Here is an 18,324-nt window from a genome sequence, read left to right on the forward strand (position 1 = left end):
TGATCTCTCGGTCTGTGAGTTTGAGCCCAGCCTGATGAGTTCCAGCCCTCTGTTGGTCATTGTGCTGACAGCTAGAACCTGGAACCTACTTTAAATTCTGTGTCTCCCTCTCTCTCTACCCTTCCCCTGCTCACATACTCTCTTTTTCAAAAATAAATATTAAAAAAAATTCTTTAAATCTGCATTTGGTGTTCTCCCCACACACTAGAAACTGCTTTTTAAGAAACTGAGAAATATATATTTAAATCTGTTCTATTTTAATAATTAAATGGTTTTAGGAACTTAATACAGATAGATAATTCTTATTCTTACAGGAAAAGCTGAATCTCAGTTGTATCCATAGTCCTGTTGTTAATGAACTTATGAGAGGAATTCGTTCCCAGATGGATGGATTAATCCCTGGAGTAGAACCACGTGAAATGGCAGCTATGTGTCTTGGATTGGCACACAGGTGAGATTTACTGGAAAACAAAGTCTGCTTATTTCTGTTTAATAAGCAATTATGTTGCACTGGTTTAACCATATTGTAAATACTAATTTAATTCTCATAATAATTTTATGAGGAAGGTAGTAGTAGTAGTATCCTCGTTTTATAGATGAATCTGATGCCCAAAGTCAGTTATCTGGTAAGTGACGAAGCCAGGGCTGGAAACCAGGCAGTCCTCATCATGAGCATTCTCTGCCTTATGAGCATTGGGTCCCACAATACTTGGGCTTTCTCTTTTTTCTTTTCTCTGATATCTGCTGAATCATTTGCTATCCCTCTGTCTTCATCTTCCTGAACTTTCTTACCTGCTATGGTCTGCTGTGTATCTGTGTTGCTTGTTTTACTGATTTTAATTGAATTTTTATAATAAGGCAAAGAGAAGCACATTGTCCTATCATGTTTAACCAGAGGTCCATTAGAACAGGCATTTCTTGCAAATTGGTGCAGCCGCTCTGGAAAGCAGTGTGGAGGTTCCTCAGAAAATTAAAAATAGACCTACCCTATGACCCAGCAATAGCACTGCTAGGAATTTATCCAAGGGATACAGGAGTACTGATGCATAGGGGCACTTGTACCCCAATGTTTATAGCAGCACTCTCAACAATAGCCAAATGATGGAAAGAGCCTAAATGTCCATCAGCTGATGAATGGATAAAGAAATTGTGGTTTATATACACAATGGAATACTACGTGGCAATGAGAAAAAATGAAATGTGGCCTTTTGTAGCAACGTGGATGGAACTGGAGAGTGTGATGCTAAGTGAAATAAGCCATACAGAGAAAGACAGATACCATATGGTTTCACTCTTATGTGGATCCTGAGAAACTTAACAGAAACCCATGGGGGAGGGGAAGGGGAAAAAAAAAAAAAAAAAGAGGTTAGAGTGGGAGAGAGCCAAAGCATAAGAGACTGTTAAAAACTGAGAACAAACTGAGGGTTGATGGGGGGTGGGAGGGAGGGGAGGGTGGGTGATGGGTATTGAGGAGGGCACTTTTTGGGATGAGCACTGGGTGTTGTATGGAAACCAGTTTGACAATAAATTTCATATATTAAAAAAAAAAACAAATTTTAAACAATAAAATAAATAAACATTAAAAAAAAAAAGAACAGGCATTTCTGTTTTACTGTGGTATGTTTTCCCGAAAAGCTCGGCATATTGTGAAATTGTACTAAACTATCAGGATTTTTTGGTGAAGAATAGATAGGATTAAAAGTAGACTACTCGGAATCTATGCAACTTTATAACCAGAGCACTATCAAAAATAGCCCTGTAATCCTGGCTGGCTCAGTTGGTTAAGTGTCCTTTTGGCTCAGGTCACGATCTCAAAGTTTCATGAGTTCAAGCCTAACGTCGGGCTCTGGACTGATGGCTTGGAGCCTGGAGCCTGCTTTGGATTCTGTGTCTGTCTGTCTCCTCTCTCTGCCCCTCCCCCATTAGTGCTGTCTCAAAATAAACTTTTAAAAAAACCTCTGTGTTAATACAGTTAAAAAGACACGTTAAATTTATATAAAAGGAATAATACTATAAACAGAGATCTGTACCTTTGAACAAAACATAGCATAAATCAATGAAAGGGTTAAAGCTACTGAGTTACGGAGATGAACAAAATACATAAAAGTCAAGAAGAACTTTGTAACAAGCATTTTTTTTTTTGAGCGAGAGAGCAAGCACGTGTGAGGTTGTGGGGAGGGGTAGAGGGAGAAAGAATCTGGAGCCAGCTTCACTTACTGTGGCGTGCGAGTGGCTGTATCTCAGGACTTACTGTGATATCACTACCTGAGCTGAAGTCAGGAATCAAGATGTTCAACTGACTGAGCCACCAAGGCGCCCCTGTGTAATAAGCATTTTTAAAAGAACATTACTAGCTGAACTGAGTCAAGATACAAGCTTTTGATTAGTTGGCATTGTATAACAGTAGTGGTTCTCAATCAGGGGCAATTAAATATCCCGTAGAGGAAATTTGGTAGTGTCTAGAGATATTTTTGGTTGTGACATACGGGTTCAGGTCTAACATAATGGGTAGAGGCCAGGGATATTGCTAAACATCCACTCTACACAGAATAGGCCCCTACAGCAAAGAATTATCTGGCCCGCATTGTTAACAGTGCCAAGATTAAGAAACCCTTATGGCAATCCTATCAAAATAACACCAGCGTTCTTCACAGAGCTAGAACAAACAATCCTGAAATTTGTATGGAACCAGAAAAGACCCCGAATAGCCAAAGCAGTCTTGAAAAAGAAAACCAAAGCTGGAGGCATCACAATCCCATACTTCAAACTGTATTACAAAGCTGTAATCATCAAGACAGTATGGTACTGACACAAAAACAGATCAATGGAACAGAATAGAGAGCCCAGAAATGGACACAAAATGTATGGCCAGCTAATCTTTGACAAAGCACGAAAGAATATTGAATGGAATAAAGACAGTTTCTTCAGCAAGTGGTGCTGGGAAAACTGGACAGCGACATGCAGAAAAATGAACCTGGACCACTTTCCTACACCATACACAAAAATAAACTCAAAATGGATGAAAGACCTAAATGTAAGACAGGAAGCCATCAAAATCCTCAAAGAGAAAGCAGGCAAAAACCTCTTTGGTCTTGGTCACAGCAACTTCTTGCTGAACACGTCTCTGGAGGCAAGGGAAACAAAAGCAAAAATGAACTATTGGGACCTCATCAAAATAAAAAGCTTCTGCACAGCAGAGTAAACCGCAAAACTAAAAGGCAACTGACAGAATGGGAGAAGATACTTGAAACGATATATCAGATAAAGGGTTAGTATCCAAAATCTATAAAGAACATATCAAACTCAACACCCAAAAAGCAAATAATCCAGTGAAGAAATGGGCAAGAGACATGAATAGACACTTCTCCAAAGAAGACATCCAGATGGCCAACCAACACATGAAAACATGCTCAACATCACTCATCATCAGGGAAGTACAAATCAAAACCACAATGAAATACCACCTGACACCTGTCAGAATGGCTAACAATAACAACTCAGGCAACAACAGATGTTGGTGAGGATGTGGAAAAAGAGGAACCCTTGTATACTGCTGGTGGGAATGCAAACCGGTACAGCCACTCTGGAAAATAGTATGGAGATTTTTTTAAAAATTGAAAATAGAACTACCCTACGACCCAGCAGTTGCGCTGCTAGGTATTTATCCAGGGGATACAGGTGTGCTGTTTTAAAGGGACATGTGCACCCCAATGTTTATAGTAGCTCTATCCACAATAGCCAAAGTATGGAAAGAGCCCAGATGTCCATTGATGGATGTGTGTGTGTGTACACACACAATGGAATTTTACTCCGCAATCAAAAAGAATGAGATCTTGTCATTTGCAACTATGGATGAAACTAAAGGGTATTAAGCTAAATGAAATTAGAGAAAGACAAATATATGACTTCACTCTTATGAGGACTTCAAGATACAAAACATGAACATAAGGGAGGGAAAGCAAAAATAATATAAAAACAGGGAGGGAGACAAAACATACGAATAAATAAATATAAGTAAAATTTAAAAAAATCCTTATGTACAATTTTGTTCCTCCATGGCTTTCTGTTTTCAGGTGTTAACAGTGCTGTACTTTTATTTACCTACTGGTGTAAAGCATTGATGCCTTGTAAAAATCATGTATGAGCCAATATGACTTGCATTGCACAGCATCATCCTTTTTGTCTGTCATAAATTAATTCATGTTTCTGAAATATAGGTTATAGCAGGACAGATGTATTTTCTTTTTAAATGTATATTTCCACGTTGCTCTTGAGTAGCTCAGTTAAGTGAGTCTGTTAAGTGACTTCAGCTCAGGTCATGATCTCACGCACTCTGTTGGCGCATGCTCTTTCTCTGTCTCTCTGTCTCTCTCTCAAAAATAAATAAACATTAAAAAATTTAAATGTGTATTTCCTGGTTTTGCATAATTATATTCTGTTTGTTTTATTTATTTTGAGAGATCATGGGTGGGGCAGGGGTAGAGAATCCCAAGCAGGCTCTGCACTGACCTGGGGCTCGAACCCAGGAACCATGAGATCACAATCTGAGCCGAAACCAAGAGTTGGACGCTTAAACTGACTGAGACACCCAGGCGCCCCTGATTTTGCATATTGTATTCTTGTTCAACTGATTTTCTCATGCTGGGAAAATTAAAATAATGCAGCTCCAAGAAGAGGGGATTGGTTTTAAACAATTTTTTAAGCTGTTAGTTCTTTTCATAGATGCTGTCAGTAATTTCTTATTTTTCCCTTTTATCCCCAGCTTGTCCCGATATAGATTGAAATTTAGTGCTGATAAAGTGGATACCATGATTGTTCAGGCAATTTGTAAGTATAATCCATGGGAGGCCTAATCCTCATGACTTTTTCCTCCTGTTAAAACTGTATTTTTTGTAATGTTAGCACTTGAGGAAGGGAAAGGAGATTAGTTAGAATTTTTAGTAATGAAGCAGAGAAACTAGAAAATGCAGAATTGAGAAGGAAAACCACCCATAATTTAACTAGGTAGAAATAACGTGAATTAACACTAGTGATGTTAACAGATGTGTGTTTTTCCGTGAAGTAAATGACTAAGTAGGATCTATTGCATTGTGCTTTTTTCACTTGGCTTTGTAATAGGTCATTTTCCTAAGTCATTAAATGAATTTTGAAAACATCAGATTCTTAACCGTTTCTAGTTTTAAAAATCCCTTTAAATGGCAATTGCATTTCTGGGTATATACTCCAAAGAATTGAAAGCAGATACTCACAGGTATATATACATCTGCGTTCACAGTAGCGTTATTCACAATAGCCAAAAGATGGAAACAACCCATATACCCATTAACAGATGAATGGGTAAACAAAGTGGAATACATACACACAATGGATTATTATTTATCTTTAAGAAGGAATGAAGTTCTAATACATGTTACAACATGTTATATGAGTTTTGAAAACCTGCTAGGAGAAATAAACCACACAAAAAAACATTACTATTGTGTGGTTCCACTTATGAGGTACCTAAAACAGGCAAGTTCATAGAGAATGGAAGTAGAAGAGATAACCAGGAGATGGGAGGAGGAGAGGATGGCGTGTTATTTATTGGGTGCAGAGTTTCCATTTGGTATGAGGAAAGAGTTCTAGAAATGGATAGTGGGTGACTGTTGCTCAACATTGTGAATGTACTTGATGCCACTGAAACCTACACTTGAAAATGGTTAAAATAGTAAATTTTATGTATATTTTACCACAGTTTTTCAAAGCCTTTTTAAAAGTTCTTTTCTTTTCCATCTTAATCTCCTGCAGCCTTGTTAGATGATCTAGATAAAGAACTAAACAACTACATTATGCGGTGTAGAGAATGGTATGGCTGGCATTTTCCTGAATTAGGAAAAATTATTTCAGATAATTTGACATACTGCAAGTGTTTACAGAAAGTTGGTGAGTAACTTTATCTTTTAAGGCATTGAAAATAATTATTTGCATCCAAAAACATGAGTTTATAGTAATGCTTTTTCCTTGAGCTTCCCAGAGTTCCTTATGACTTTTATGTGTTTGGGAGTGTAGTGATCTTAGTGTCTGTTAGAATTCAGATACAGTTATCTGTGATTTTGATGGCCTGTACAACAGAGCATCATTCTCTAATTTGGTTTTTCCTTTTTCTTTCTTTCTTTCTTTCTTTCTTTCTTTCTTTCTTTCTTTCTTTCTTTCTTTCTTTCTTTCTTTCTTTCTTTCTTCAAGTTGATTTATTTATTTTGAGAGAGAGAACACAAGCGAGCACAACCTGGGGAGGGGCAGAGAGATGGGGAATGAGAGAGAATTCCAAGCAGGCTCCACACTTACAGCACAGAGCCCAGTGCAGGGCTCAAACCCACAAACTGTAAAATCATGACCTGACACAAACCGTAAGATCATGACCTGAGCCAAAATCAAGAGTCAGGTACTCAACCGACTGAGCCACCCAGATGCCCCTCTAATTTGGTTTTTCTGAAAATGGCATCTTCAGATGAATATATCTCATAGTGAATTTGCCATTAATACGAACAACTGTAGACTTCGAATATTGTGCATTATATTAATAATAAAACTAGTATGCTGTCTATGCTGTTACTGTTATATTCTATATTAATACAGTAATATTAGTAGAGGGGCTTGGGCATTGTTGATAAATAGGACTTACCAGGTTCATGTTATATTACCATATTACCACCGCAAGAATTCATGGCGCTGGCTTTAATGAAACCTTGGCTACAAATTGTCACAATATTATCAGTCCTATTTCATGAGGTATTTTGTTTTTATCTAATTCATATTTTTTTTAATAGAAATGTGGGGAGAGGTTTTAAGCTCTAAAATTAAGCCTTTACATAAGAAAAATATCCAGGTCAGACTTGTTTGCTTTTTGTTTTGTTTAGGTACCCTTTTCATTGGCTTATTTCTACCTTTGTTTTGTTTTGTTTTGTTACTATTTGGGTTTTATATAATTTGTTGAAGAGTGATTCTTCCTCATCCTCTGCAAACATTCCATAGGCGACAGGAAGAATTATGCCTCAGCTAAACTTTCTGAATTACTGCCAGAGGAAGTTGAAGCAGAAGTGAAAGCAGCTGCAGAGATATCAATGGGAACAGAGGTTTCAGAAGAAGATATTTGCAATATTCTACATCTCTGCACTCAGGTAAACTATACATGGAGAAATTAGTTGTGTTGGAACCAGCTATGTAATAATTTTCTGATGGCAATGATGATTTTTAAATTTACTAATCACCTGACAAATATGAGGGTGTTCAGTCACTACCTCATCTGATGCCATCTTGATTTATATACTTAGTGGGGGAAATAATACTGAAGTAAAGTTAATAGAACACTATCTAATTTATTTGTATTGTCAGCATTGTCTGGATAATGAATTATAAATCCATTAAGAAGACGGAGAATTACAGTTTGAATTATTTAATTCCAGCCTCTGTGTTTGTAGCCTGGAGCCCCTTTTTGCCCATTTGGAGATAAACAAGAATCACAAAGAAGGGGCACTTGGCTGGCTTAGTTGATAGAGCATGTGACTTTTAATCTCAGGGTTTAAAGTCTAGCCCCATGTTGGGTACAGAGATTACTTAAAAACAAAATCTTAAAAAAAAAAAAAAAGGTACCAAAGAGGATGACACAATGTCTAGCCCTTGGAGTTTTTGTTTTTGTTTTTTTTAATGTTTGTTTTTGAGAGAGAGCATGAACAGGGAAGAGGCAGAAAGAGAGGGGGACAGAGGATCTGAAGCAGGCTTTGCTCTGTCAGCGCAGAGCCCGATGCAGGGCTTGAACTCCCAAACCGTGAGATCATGACCTGAGGCAAAGCTGAGCACTTAACCAAATTAATAGTTGACTAACATTTTTAGGCAGCGTATTAGGTTGTTTACATTTATTATCTCATAAAATATGTATTAAAATGAGAAACTGAAGTAAGGAGTGGGTTCATTTTCCCAGGATTGCCCAGCTGTTCTGTGATAATTTAGGAAGGACTGTAATGTTTCAGACGGTGGTTTTTATATAATTTTTACTCAGATCATTTATGACATATCCACTTTGTTCTTTATACTAGGTAATTGAAATCTCAGAGTATAGAACCCAGCTCTATGAATATCTACAAAATCGAATGATGGCCATTGCACCGAATGTTACAGTCATGGTTGGGGAATTAGTGGGAGCACGGCTCATTGCTCATGCAGGTGATGATTTTAATGTGACTGGTAAATAGGAATATTTAGAGTTGAGTTATTTTCTACTAGGATTATTTTTTACTCTTCAAATTACATTTATTAGAAATTTTTGGTAAAAAATAGAAGTAGATAGTATATTGGGGAGAACCAAGGACCAAGTAAGTGTTCAATGATGATTCTAATTTGTATGCCTGATTTCCTTTTGGATAATGAAGGCATCTTTAGTCACTACCTCTTCTGAGACACTTATGGTCCATTTTCAGAAGTTTGTTACCATTAATTAGAATATTCAGATGAAGTGCAGGAGGATGAAGTCAGTTAATATTTCCTGATACTAAAAACTCATCAGATTAAAATAGGAATAGTTATCACAAGGGTTGATATATATCTTTATTGAGAATTTGGTTCACTATTAAATATGCTATTTTAAAATATGCTATTTTAATATATTTGATGTGCAAAATATTTTTAATAATTTATCATAAAACTTCAAACATGTATATAGTGATTTTACAAAGAGGGTATGCTACAAAATACTATAAAATTGAATAGTTGCAAATAGAGTGAATTACTAGCTCGTTATATTATTGGAGTATAATCCATCACAGAAGATCTTAACATATCGTCTGTCACCATGTCTAAACTAGAATAGCTCCTGTAACTGCATCATTAAATAGACAAATATGCCATTCAGATACCTTCAGCTGCAAGGTTGGGATCATCTGGCAGGTTTTGTTGTCTACATATGAAATTTCATAGGCTTAGCTAACCTTTTGTTGTAAGAGATATAGGGATTAACAGAAGTATGTTTTTAATTTTAAATATGTATTGTGTGGTTGAGCATTAATGTTGGGGGTGTGTTCTTACGAAATCTGTGTAATAAATTTAACAAACCAGCACCTTTTAGTACCCGATTATACTTATATAAGTGTATCTCCATCTCCATATCTTAAACAACAGAGGTAAATAAAGTGTGAGAAGATTATCACATAGTTCTACTACTGAGATGTCCTGAGAGTTTCCATTTATTTGTATATTTTTTTCATCTCTAAAAGTAGAATATTTGATGTCCAAAATCATCCCCTGTGGTATGGTGGTGGAATGTGGAATAGTAGTAATACCATCTCTCAGGCAAATAAGTATAATTGAACTGATAGTCTTAACCTTCAGTTACCATAAGCATTCATTACAAACTTCTGCCCGTGGTGCTACATGGATGAATCACAAATGCTGAAGCTTTTTAGGGAATCCCAGACTATATAGGAATCTGAATTATTTTTATTTACTGTAGTGGCTGTAAATACTTAGACTATATGTCTTGTGTTTAATACATGGAACTTTCAAATACTTGGAATTGCATTCCTTGTAACTACCTCTTTTCTTTTGAAGGTTCTCTTTTGAATTTGGCCAAACACGCAGCTTCTACAGTTCAGATTCTTGGAGCAGAAAAGGCACTCTTCAGAGCCCTCAAGTCTAGACGAGATACTCCAAAGTATGGACTCATTTATCATGCTTCACTTGTAGGCCAAACAAGTCCCAAACACAAAGGAAAGGTGAGTTACAGTTCTCCTGAGGTGGGTCGTTTTTCTTTTTTTTCCTCTAAATAACCCATATCCTACTCTGTAATATGCAATAAACCTTTCTACTACTTCTTTTCATTAAATAGAGAATGGTGAATTCTTGAGCTTTTTAAAAAGCACTTCTATACACTGAAAGTGTACTCAGGGCTCCTGGCTGACTTAGTCAGTAGAGCATGGACCTCTTGATTGTGGGGCCATGAGTTCCAAGCCCCTTGTTGGGTGTAGAGTTTACTTTAAAAAAAAAAAAAAAAAAACTACCTATGAGAAGTAGGTATCTCGGTTTTACAGATGAGAAAGCTGAATCTTACACCAACTAAGTACTTTCAAGGTTTTTGGTAGGATACGTAATTTAATAGAAACTGAAATTTTATAAAATTCAGAGCAGATAGAAGAAGGAGGTTGGTAAAATGTTAATTAGCCTAAAAAGGGGGCTACGTGTTTTCTGGATGACCTCTTGATATAGAACTAAGGTCACTGAGTAGAAATTAAAAGAAGACATTAGACGAGCAGTTTGAGCTCATTTTATTTTTTTATCTTATTTTTTATATATGTAATTTACTGTCAAATTGGTTTCCATACAACACCCAGTGCTTATCCCAACAAGTGCCCTCCTCAATCCCCATCACCCACTTTCCCCTCCCCCCTACACCCCATCAACCCTCAGTTCTCAGTATTTAAGAGTCTCTTATGGTTTGTCTCCTTCCCTCTCTAACTTTTTTCCCCCTATCCCCACCCCTCCCTGGTCTTCTGTTGAGTTTCTCAGGATCCACATACGAGTGAAAACATACGTTATCTATCTTTCTATGCCTGACTTATTTCACTTAGCATCACACTCTCCAGTTCCATCCACATTGCTACAAATGGCCAGATTTCATTCTTTCTCATTGCCAAGTAGTATTCCATTGTATATATAAACCACATCTTCTTTATCCATTCATCAGTTGATGTAGATGGACATTTAGGCTCTTTCCATAATTTGGCTGTTGTTGAAAGTGCTGCTATAAACATTGGGGTACAAGTGCCCCTGTGCATCAGCACTCCTGTATCCCTTGGGTAAATTCCTAGCAGTGCTATTGCTGGGTCATAGGGTAGATCTATTTTTAATTTTTTGAGGAACTTCCACACTGTTTTCCAGAGCAGCTGCATCAGTTTGCATTCCCACCAACAGTGCAAGAGGGTTCCCGTTTCTCCACATCCTCTCCAGCTTGAGCTCATTTTAGATATGAACTACAAGATACTTTTTTCCACCAAAACGAATGTAGTTGTGTATATAACCAGTTACCCATTATATGGTGGCAGAGATTCAGATATAAGATAGGTTTCTTGAGTTGTATGATTTTATAATACTTTTGTAATTCCTGATTTGGAAAAATCCTAGAGTGAATGATTGAGTTCATGACTTGCTCTAGTTTTCTCATGGATAACTTATTGAGGATTTTTATATCTCAACTTGGAATATAGTTTGAATGCCTCTAACTTCAAGTTCTCTTTTAGATTTCTCGAATGCTGGCAGCCAAAACTGTTTTGGCTATCCGGTATGATGCTTTTGGTGAAGATTCCAGTTCTGCAATGGGAATTGAGAACAGAGCCAAATTAGAGGCCAGGTTGAGGACCTTGGAAGATAGAGGGGTAAGAACCACATCCTGCCTATTATTGCAGAAGTGTTAGCTATCAAAAATTAATAAACTTCAAGTGTATGTACTTAATTATTTCACCTAAGCAGCTTTTTTTTTTTTTTTTTTTTTAATTTTTTTTTCAACGTTTTATTTTATTTTTGGGACAGAGAGAGACAGAGCATGAACGGGGGAGGGGCACAGAGAGAGGGAGACACAGAATCAGAAACAGGCTCCAGGCTCTGAGCCATCAGCCCAGAGCCCGACGCGGGGCTCGAACTCACGGACCGCGAGATCGTGACCTGGCTGAAGTCGGACGCTTAACCGACTGCGCCACCCAGGCGCCCCTAAGCAGCTTTATTTATGAAACATTTCAGCATATCTAACAACATTTTTTGTTTCTGCTGTTAACAATTTCCCTTATATTTACCAAAAATTGATATCTTTTCTTAGATAAGGAAAATAAGTGGAACAGGAAAAGCATTAGCAAAAACAGAAAAATACGAACATAAAAGGTGAGTACGTTTGGGGGAGGATGGATGATCAGTTTCTGCTTATTTAAATTATAATTTTTGACAGCACTTTTTTATTATAAACGTAAACACCTCAATGTCTCTAATTGTTTCTTTGCTCCTTACAGTTTTCCATATTTACTTTTTTCTTTAACTTTATATTATTCTTAAGGGAGAGAGAGAGTGTGGGAAGGGGGAGAGGGAGAGAGAATCCCAAGCAGGTTCCATGCTGCCCAATGCAGGGCTCAATCCCATGAACCTGTGTGATGATGACCTGAGCCGAAATCAAGAGTCAAATGCTTAACTGACCGAGCCACCCAGTCACCCCCCAATTTTTAATCATATACATATTTTTACATTGTTGTACTAAGTACACATATAGCATACTTGTTTTGGCTTTCTATACCCAACGTGGGCTCAAACTCAAGACTGTGAGATCCAGATTTGCATACTCCTTCGACTGATCAGCCAGGCACCCCTTGGCTTTTTTTCTTCTTAATATTTAACTTGTTCATTTTCAGATGTAAAGGCAGAAGAGTCTAAAACTAGCTAAGAGGCATAGTAAAGTATTCAGACCACCATGAAATTAACAAAAGATACGTGTAGGGAGAGGTATTTTGCTTGTTATTTGAGGTAATGTTCAACACTGGTAAGGTTGTGATGATGGAAGTAGAGAGTGGTTCAACTTTTCTGGGAAGCAGTTTGACAGTATGTATCAGGAGCCTTTAAAATGTTTCTTGTCATTAACCCATAAATTCCATTAATACTCTTGTAACCCTTCTAAGAATTTTAATAGTAAAATTTTAAACTCTAAGTGGGCAAGGAGAACAAAATACCGTAACATCTTACCATATATATTCATATGTCTGTAAGTGTACACATTTAGAAAAATTGTTTTCCTTTATTCTGTTCAAGGTCTAATTTGATGTGTTTAGTTGATAAGTGTGGATCTTTGTTCTTTAAATTCTAAATGTTTTTAATCTATAAAAATTAAACAGCCACAAGTCTACAATTTAAAAAATGAAACATTCGTTAGCTTGTTTTGAACAATTTTTTAATATTCCCATACCATGGGACTTTAAACACATGATCTTAGGACTTTAAACACATGGTGTTAAAGCACCAATTATGAGGTTTAGTTCTTAGGCACTTAGTACTTCAGTTTTTTCTTTCTGCTACATTAGAGCGAAAGCAAATGTTGCCTTATTTAGGGAATGTTTATCCATATGTATCCCTGCTTGTTCTACCTTTTGGGATTTTGTGATGAAGTCTTTTATATTAACTTGATTAGGTTTTTTGTGGGTTTTCTGTTTTGTTGTTGCTGTTTTCATTGAATTGCCCCTATGTTCTAAAACTTGAATTGCTTCAATTTTTACTTTCTAGAAGTCATTTGGTATAAAGAGATTTTTTTTCCATCTTTCCCCATACTGATTGAATGTTTTTCTGTACCATAGTCACTACATTGATTACTAAACCAAAATTCATTTTAGTTCCCCACTTCTCTTGAAGTCTGATTGATCTGCTTGGAAAATAGTAAAACCTCTTTACCTTTCGGGAACTGTTAGTTTTCATAAACTGCCCCACAGCCACTAAAGTAAAACAGCATTGTATGCTTATGTAAGTATTATCTACTAGTATTTCCTTTAAATCTGTTTAGAATTATTTCATACAAGTATTTGTAGAAATTTTCTATAATTTGGCTCTTTCAGTGAAGTGAAGACATATGATCCTTCTGGTGACTCCACACTCCCAACCTGTTCTAAGAAACGCAAGATAGAACAGGTAGATAAAGAGGATGAAATTATTGAAAAGAAGGCAAAAAAAGCCAAGGTTAAAATTAAAGGTCAGTTTAAATTTTTTGAATGTTCTTTATATATATATTTTTTAATGTTTATTTATTTTTGAGAGAGCGCACATGCGAGTGGGGAAGGGGCAGAGTGACAGGGAGACACAGAATCTGAAGCAGGCTCTAGACTCGCGAGCTGTCAGCACAGCTCAACACAGAGCTCAAACCCATGAACCATGAGATCATGACCTGAGCCGAAATTGGACGCTTAACCGACTGAGCCACCTGGGCACCTCTATATTATTTTTTAAGAAAGACAGACTTCAGAAATCTTGGGAAAGTACATGCCACTGAACTTTATTGTAAAATCACCCATATTGAAAGCTAATGGTGTTTTAATAAGCTGCCATGTTCTCTGGGAATAGTTCAGGTACTATTAGATATATCAGACTTCACAGAGGAATGTGAGAAGCATTTCTTTCAATATGTGGAATCCTGTATTATGCTAAGTGTACCAAACTTTAGTTAACTACCATGTGAGCTATTTTGAGAATAGCTTAAAACATAAAAAAATGCTTATGGTTTCTACGTTATTGAAGTATTTTTGTTATATAGTTAAGGGTAGAATTCACAGCAGTGGTTTTCTTCATTGTTTCTGTCACATAGAACGGACTATAGTAATAACATTGGGTAGCCTGCCGTTACAGTAATATTTAATAGGTGCTCTCCATTGAACTAGGCTGTCTCGCAAAGTTGATAAGCCAGTAATTCTGTTTACTAGCAGTACTTGTGTTGAATGCCTACAGACTAGTCCAACAAGAGTATCATGCATTAAAATAATGACTGATTTAATTTTTGGTTTCTAAATAGCTTAGTGGTCAAAAGTATACTATCAGCAAATGGGAATTCTTACCCTGGCTGAAGAGAACATAAACAAGTTATTCAGCTTCTACACTTCTGTTTACTTATTGAACAGTAAGGTGATCTCTAGGTCCCTTAATTAGCATTTGAAACACCAGACTCCAGGATTGTATCTTCACTTGTATATCCATCCAGTAAGCTTTTTAAACTTGAACTTTCGTGGATCCTTGTTACTCTCAGTCTGTTGCTCTCCAATTTATTTTTCTTATAAATAGCAATTCTGGTTGCTTTGGCCTTTAACTTTCACTCTTCGAAAACCTACTCTGGCAACAAATCCTTTTTTTTTTTTTTTTTTAGAACTTATATTTTTGAGTAATCTCTATACCCAGTATGGCGCTCATACTTAAAACCCTGAGATCAAGAGTTGCATGCTCTGTCAACAGCCACACACCCCTATTTTGGCAACAAATCCTTTCAATTCAGTTCTACTTTGGAAATATATCCAGGGGCACCTGGGTGGCTCAGTCGGTTAGCTGTCTGACTTCAGCTCAGGTCATGATCTCACAGTTTGTGAGTTCAAGCCCTGCGTCGGGCTCTGTGCTGACAGCTCAGAGCCTGGAGCCTACTTCAGATTCTGTGTCTCCCCCTCTCTCTACCCCTCCCCTGCTCAAGCTCTATGTCTCTCTGTCTCTCAATAATAAATAAACGTTAAAATATATACATATAAAGGGGCGCCTGGGTGGCTCAGTCGGTTGAGCATCCGACTTCGGCTCAAGTCATTATCTCGCGGTCTGTGAGTTCAAGCCCTGCATCGGGCTCTGTGCTGACAGCTCAGAGCCTGGAGCCTGCTTCGGATTCTGTGTCTGCCTCTCTCTCTGCCCCTCCCCCACTCATGCTCTGTCTCAGAAATAAATAAACATTAAAATGTATATCCAGAGTCTAACCACTTGTCATATCCACCACTGCTGTTCTTAATGTAGCAGCCACCGTGACACCCATTAGCTCTGATTCAGTCCTACTCCTTGCTCACTCTGCTGCAGCCACACTGGCCTCCTTCTTATTCCTTAAACCTGCCAATTCCCCTTCTCTCCCAAAATAACTTTAGCATTTGCTATTCCCTATACCTGGAAAAATTTTCCTCAGGATAATATTTTTCCATCATTCACTCACTCCCTTGCTTCTTCCAGGTGTTTGTCTGACTGCCCTGTCTAAACTATCCATATGCATTGTCTTCTTCAATGTTCCCCTTCCTGCTTTATTTTTACCTTTAGCACTGATTACTGTGTAAAATATTGTATAGTTGTATCATTTTGCATTTTTTCTCTACTCCTAAAATAAAAGATATATAAGGACAAGGAGTTTGTCTGCTTTATGCCTTGTTGTATCTCAAATTGTAGAATACAACCTGGTATTTAGTAGGTGCTAAATGAATTTTTGGTGAATGACTTTTTTTTTCCCTTAAAGGTGAATGAGTTTCTAATGATAGCTACCTATTATTGAGTCCTCATTCTAATGCCCCAAGTATTATATCTTATCTCATTAAGTCCTAGTTATCATCCAGTGAGGTAGACATCACTAAATTTTACAGATGAGTAATACGAGTTTACAGAAGTCAAATGACTTACTCTCCAGGTCCCACCAGGTTGAATAAACCCAAGTGTCCTAACTCTGGAGCATAAACTCTTAATCATTTCTAATATAATTGACAGTTTGCAAAAATAGTTTCAATGTGTTTTATTCCTAATTTCTATACATAGCTACCTGATCTCATGAGAAATTTCTTTGAGCTTTATATCATTTAAGTTAGAGTTAATGGACTAGGCAGGAGTTCCAAGGACCTTTCCACTTATAGAATTTTATAATAAACATTGGCTAGTTAACCAGAATGTTGGGGGGGGGAGTGAGATTCCAAAAGTTTGGGGTGGGGGAAGTGAGGTCTGACACAATGTTAATTGTTGTGTCTTTATACTTACCCATTCAGTTGAAGAAACCACAACAGTAGCAGCCGAAGAAGAGGAAGAAGAGGAAGAAGGAGTACTAGTGGTGGAAGAACAGGAGACATCTGTGAAGAAGAAGAAGAAAAAGGACAAAAAGAAACACATTAAGGAGGAACCACTTTCCGAGGAAGAACCGTGCACTAGCACAGCAATTCCTGTATGTTTGTTTTTAATTGCCAATACTTTGTTGGTATGGACAGGGTCTCTGTATTTTATTCTATTCTCTTTATCAGAAATGAGCAAGCAGTTACGGTTTTCAATGATGGAATAGTAAAAATAAAAATGATATTTTTACAAAGAGCCATTTCCTAAACGTAGAATCTTATTGCAAAATAGGTTTGCCTTGAGAAAGAAAGAATATGATTTGCTACAGATCACTTTTGGTTTTTATATTTTTTGGGTTTTTGGTTTTTATATTTTTACTAAAGATCACTTTCATAGAGGTGGTTTTTATATTTTTAGGTTTTAATCTTTAACCCAAATTTATTTTTAAGGAAAATAGATCTCCTTTGTTCTTATAGGAAAAGTTATTGTTACCCATACATTTACAGCTCTTTCAAAAGCCTTCTTGTTGGTTATTTTCAGAGTCCAGAGAAAAAGAAGAAAAAGAAAAAAAAGAGAGATAATGAGGACTAATTGAAGGGAACCATCTTTGAATCACCTGGATACATCACACTTCAGTCAGGAAATATCAGAGATGCTCTCCAATTGAGAGAACGTTGGATGAAACAAAGTGATTGATCATCTATAGCTTTCCAAACCTATTTGTGTCTTGACACCAATTCTGATAATTTGATTATGTTATCATTTCTTAGAGTCTTTGTTATACAAATAAAAATATTTTCTTTGTATTTTGAGGCAGTTCTGTGATCTCTGTATTTTAGGTAGACAGCCTTGGCCCTTTATTCTATCTAGCATTTGACGGTTATTGCTTTGATAATTAAAGCTGAGAAGTGAGAGTTGTGACTTGTTAATTTGAAACTTAGCCTTTTGGGAGATCATGTAGATGGACCAATTTGAGAGCCTCACACTAATGTTTCTTTTTTCCTTTTCGGACTCTCTTTCTCCTTTTCTCCTATTTTTCCACCTCTGTATTTATTTAAATAAAGCTGTGTTTTGTGTTCAGAATTTTTAAATTAAGTGAGCACAACTTTTCTGTATCTCTTCAGAAAGAAAAAAATTGTGTTCATAAACTTTATTTACTTCAGAGTTCTGAATGGAGCAACAAAGTAATTATCATAGATGCAATTTTTTTCTAAAGTGACAGTTTTAAAAGGATAACACAAAGTAATTTTATAGTAAAGAATGGGGGAATAACAAGAAAACAAGACCAAAAATAAAATGTCCATGGGTATAAACCAAGATACAGAACACCAAAGAACAGTCTTTTTTTTTTTTTTTTTTTTTTTCAACGTTTATTTATTTTTGGGACAGAGAGAGACAGAGCATGAACGGGGGAGGGGCAGAGAGAGAGGGAGACACAGAATCGGAAACAGGCTCCAGGCTCTGAGCCATCAGCCCAGAGCCTGACGCGGGGCTCGAACTCACGGACCACAAGATCGTGACCTGGCTGAAGTCGGACGCTTAACCGACTGCGCCACCCAGGCGCCCCAGTCTTTTTTTTTTTTTATTAAACAGTTTATTTTTAGTTTTTTAATTTTATTTAAATCCAAGTTAGTGTAACATATAGTGTGAGAATGGTTTCAGGAGTAGAAGTTAGTGGTTCATCACTTAAATATATCACCTAGTGCTTATCCCAACAAATGCCCTCTGGGCAGTCTTTGT

The 18,324-nt window shown here is 36.8% G+C and overlaps 1 protein-coding gene and 2 non-coding genes across 4 annotated transcripts in view; all 3 read left to right on the forward strand.

Annotated features, from left to right (window-relative positions):
* The window catches only part of NOP58 (NOP58 ribonucleoprotein), a 35,409-nt gene extending 18,019 nt beyond the window's left edge, over positions 1–17,390 (forward strand). For both annotated transcript variants that reach the window (XM_043577510.1, XM_043577511.1), the window contains exons 5-15: positions 315–451; positions 4,763–4,827; positions 5,788–5,922; positions 7,012–7,157; positions 8,073–8,199; positions 9,580–9,743; positions 11,265–11,399; positions 11,837–11,898; positions 13,605–13,738; positions 16,524–16,696; positions 17,125–17,390. In XM_043577510.1, the coding sequence (XP_043433445.1) occupies positions 315–451; positions 4,763–4,827; positions 5,788–5,922; positions 7,012–7,157; positions 8,073–8,199; positions 9,580–9,743; positions 11,265–11,399; positions 11,837–11,898; positions 13,605–13,738; positions 16,524–16,696; positions 17,125–17,175 (1,329 nt within the window). In that variant the 3' untranslated portion in view covers positions 17,176–17,390. The remainder of the gene's footprint in view (positions 1–314; positions 452–4,762; positions 4,828–5,787; positions 5,923–7,011; positions 7,158–8,072; positions 8,200–9,579; positions 9,744–11,264; positions 11,400–11,836; positions 11,899–13,604; positions 13,739–16,523; positions 16,697–17,124) is intronic.
* LOC122482379 lies at positions 7,213–7,294 on the forward strand. The gene has a single exon (XR_006297163.1). It is a non-coding gene; the product is annotated as a small nucleolar RNA SNORD11B (small nucleolar RNA).
* LOC122482377 lies at positions 8,353–8,436 on the forward strand. Its single transcript, XR_006297162.1, has one exon. It is a non-coding gene; the product is annotated as a small nucleolar RNA SNORD11 (small nucleolar RNA).
* Positions 17,391–18,324: the final 934 nt, after the last annotated feature.

The sequence above is a fragment of the Prionailurus bengalensis genome, chromosome C1 (assembly GCF_016509475.1).
Source record: "Prionailurus bengalensis isolate Pbe53 chromosome C1, Fcat_Pben_1.1_paternal_pri, whole genome shotgun sequence".
Lineage (NCBI taxonomy): Eukaryota > Metazoa > Chordata > Mammalia > Carnivora > Felidae > Prionailurus > Prionailurus bengalensis.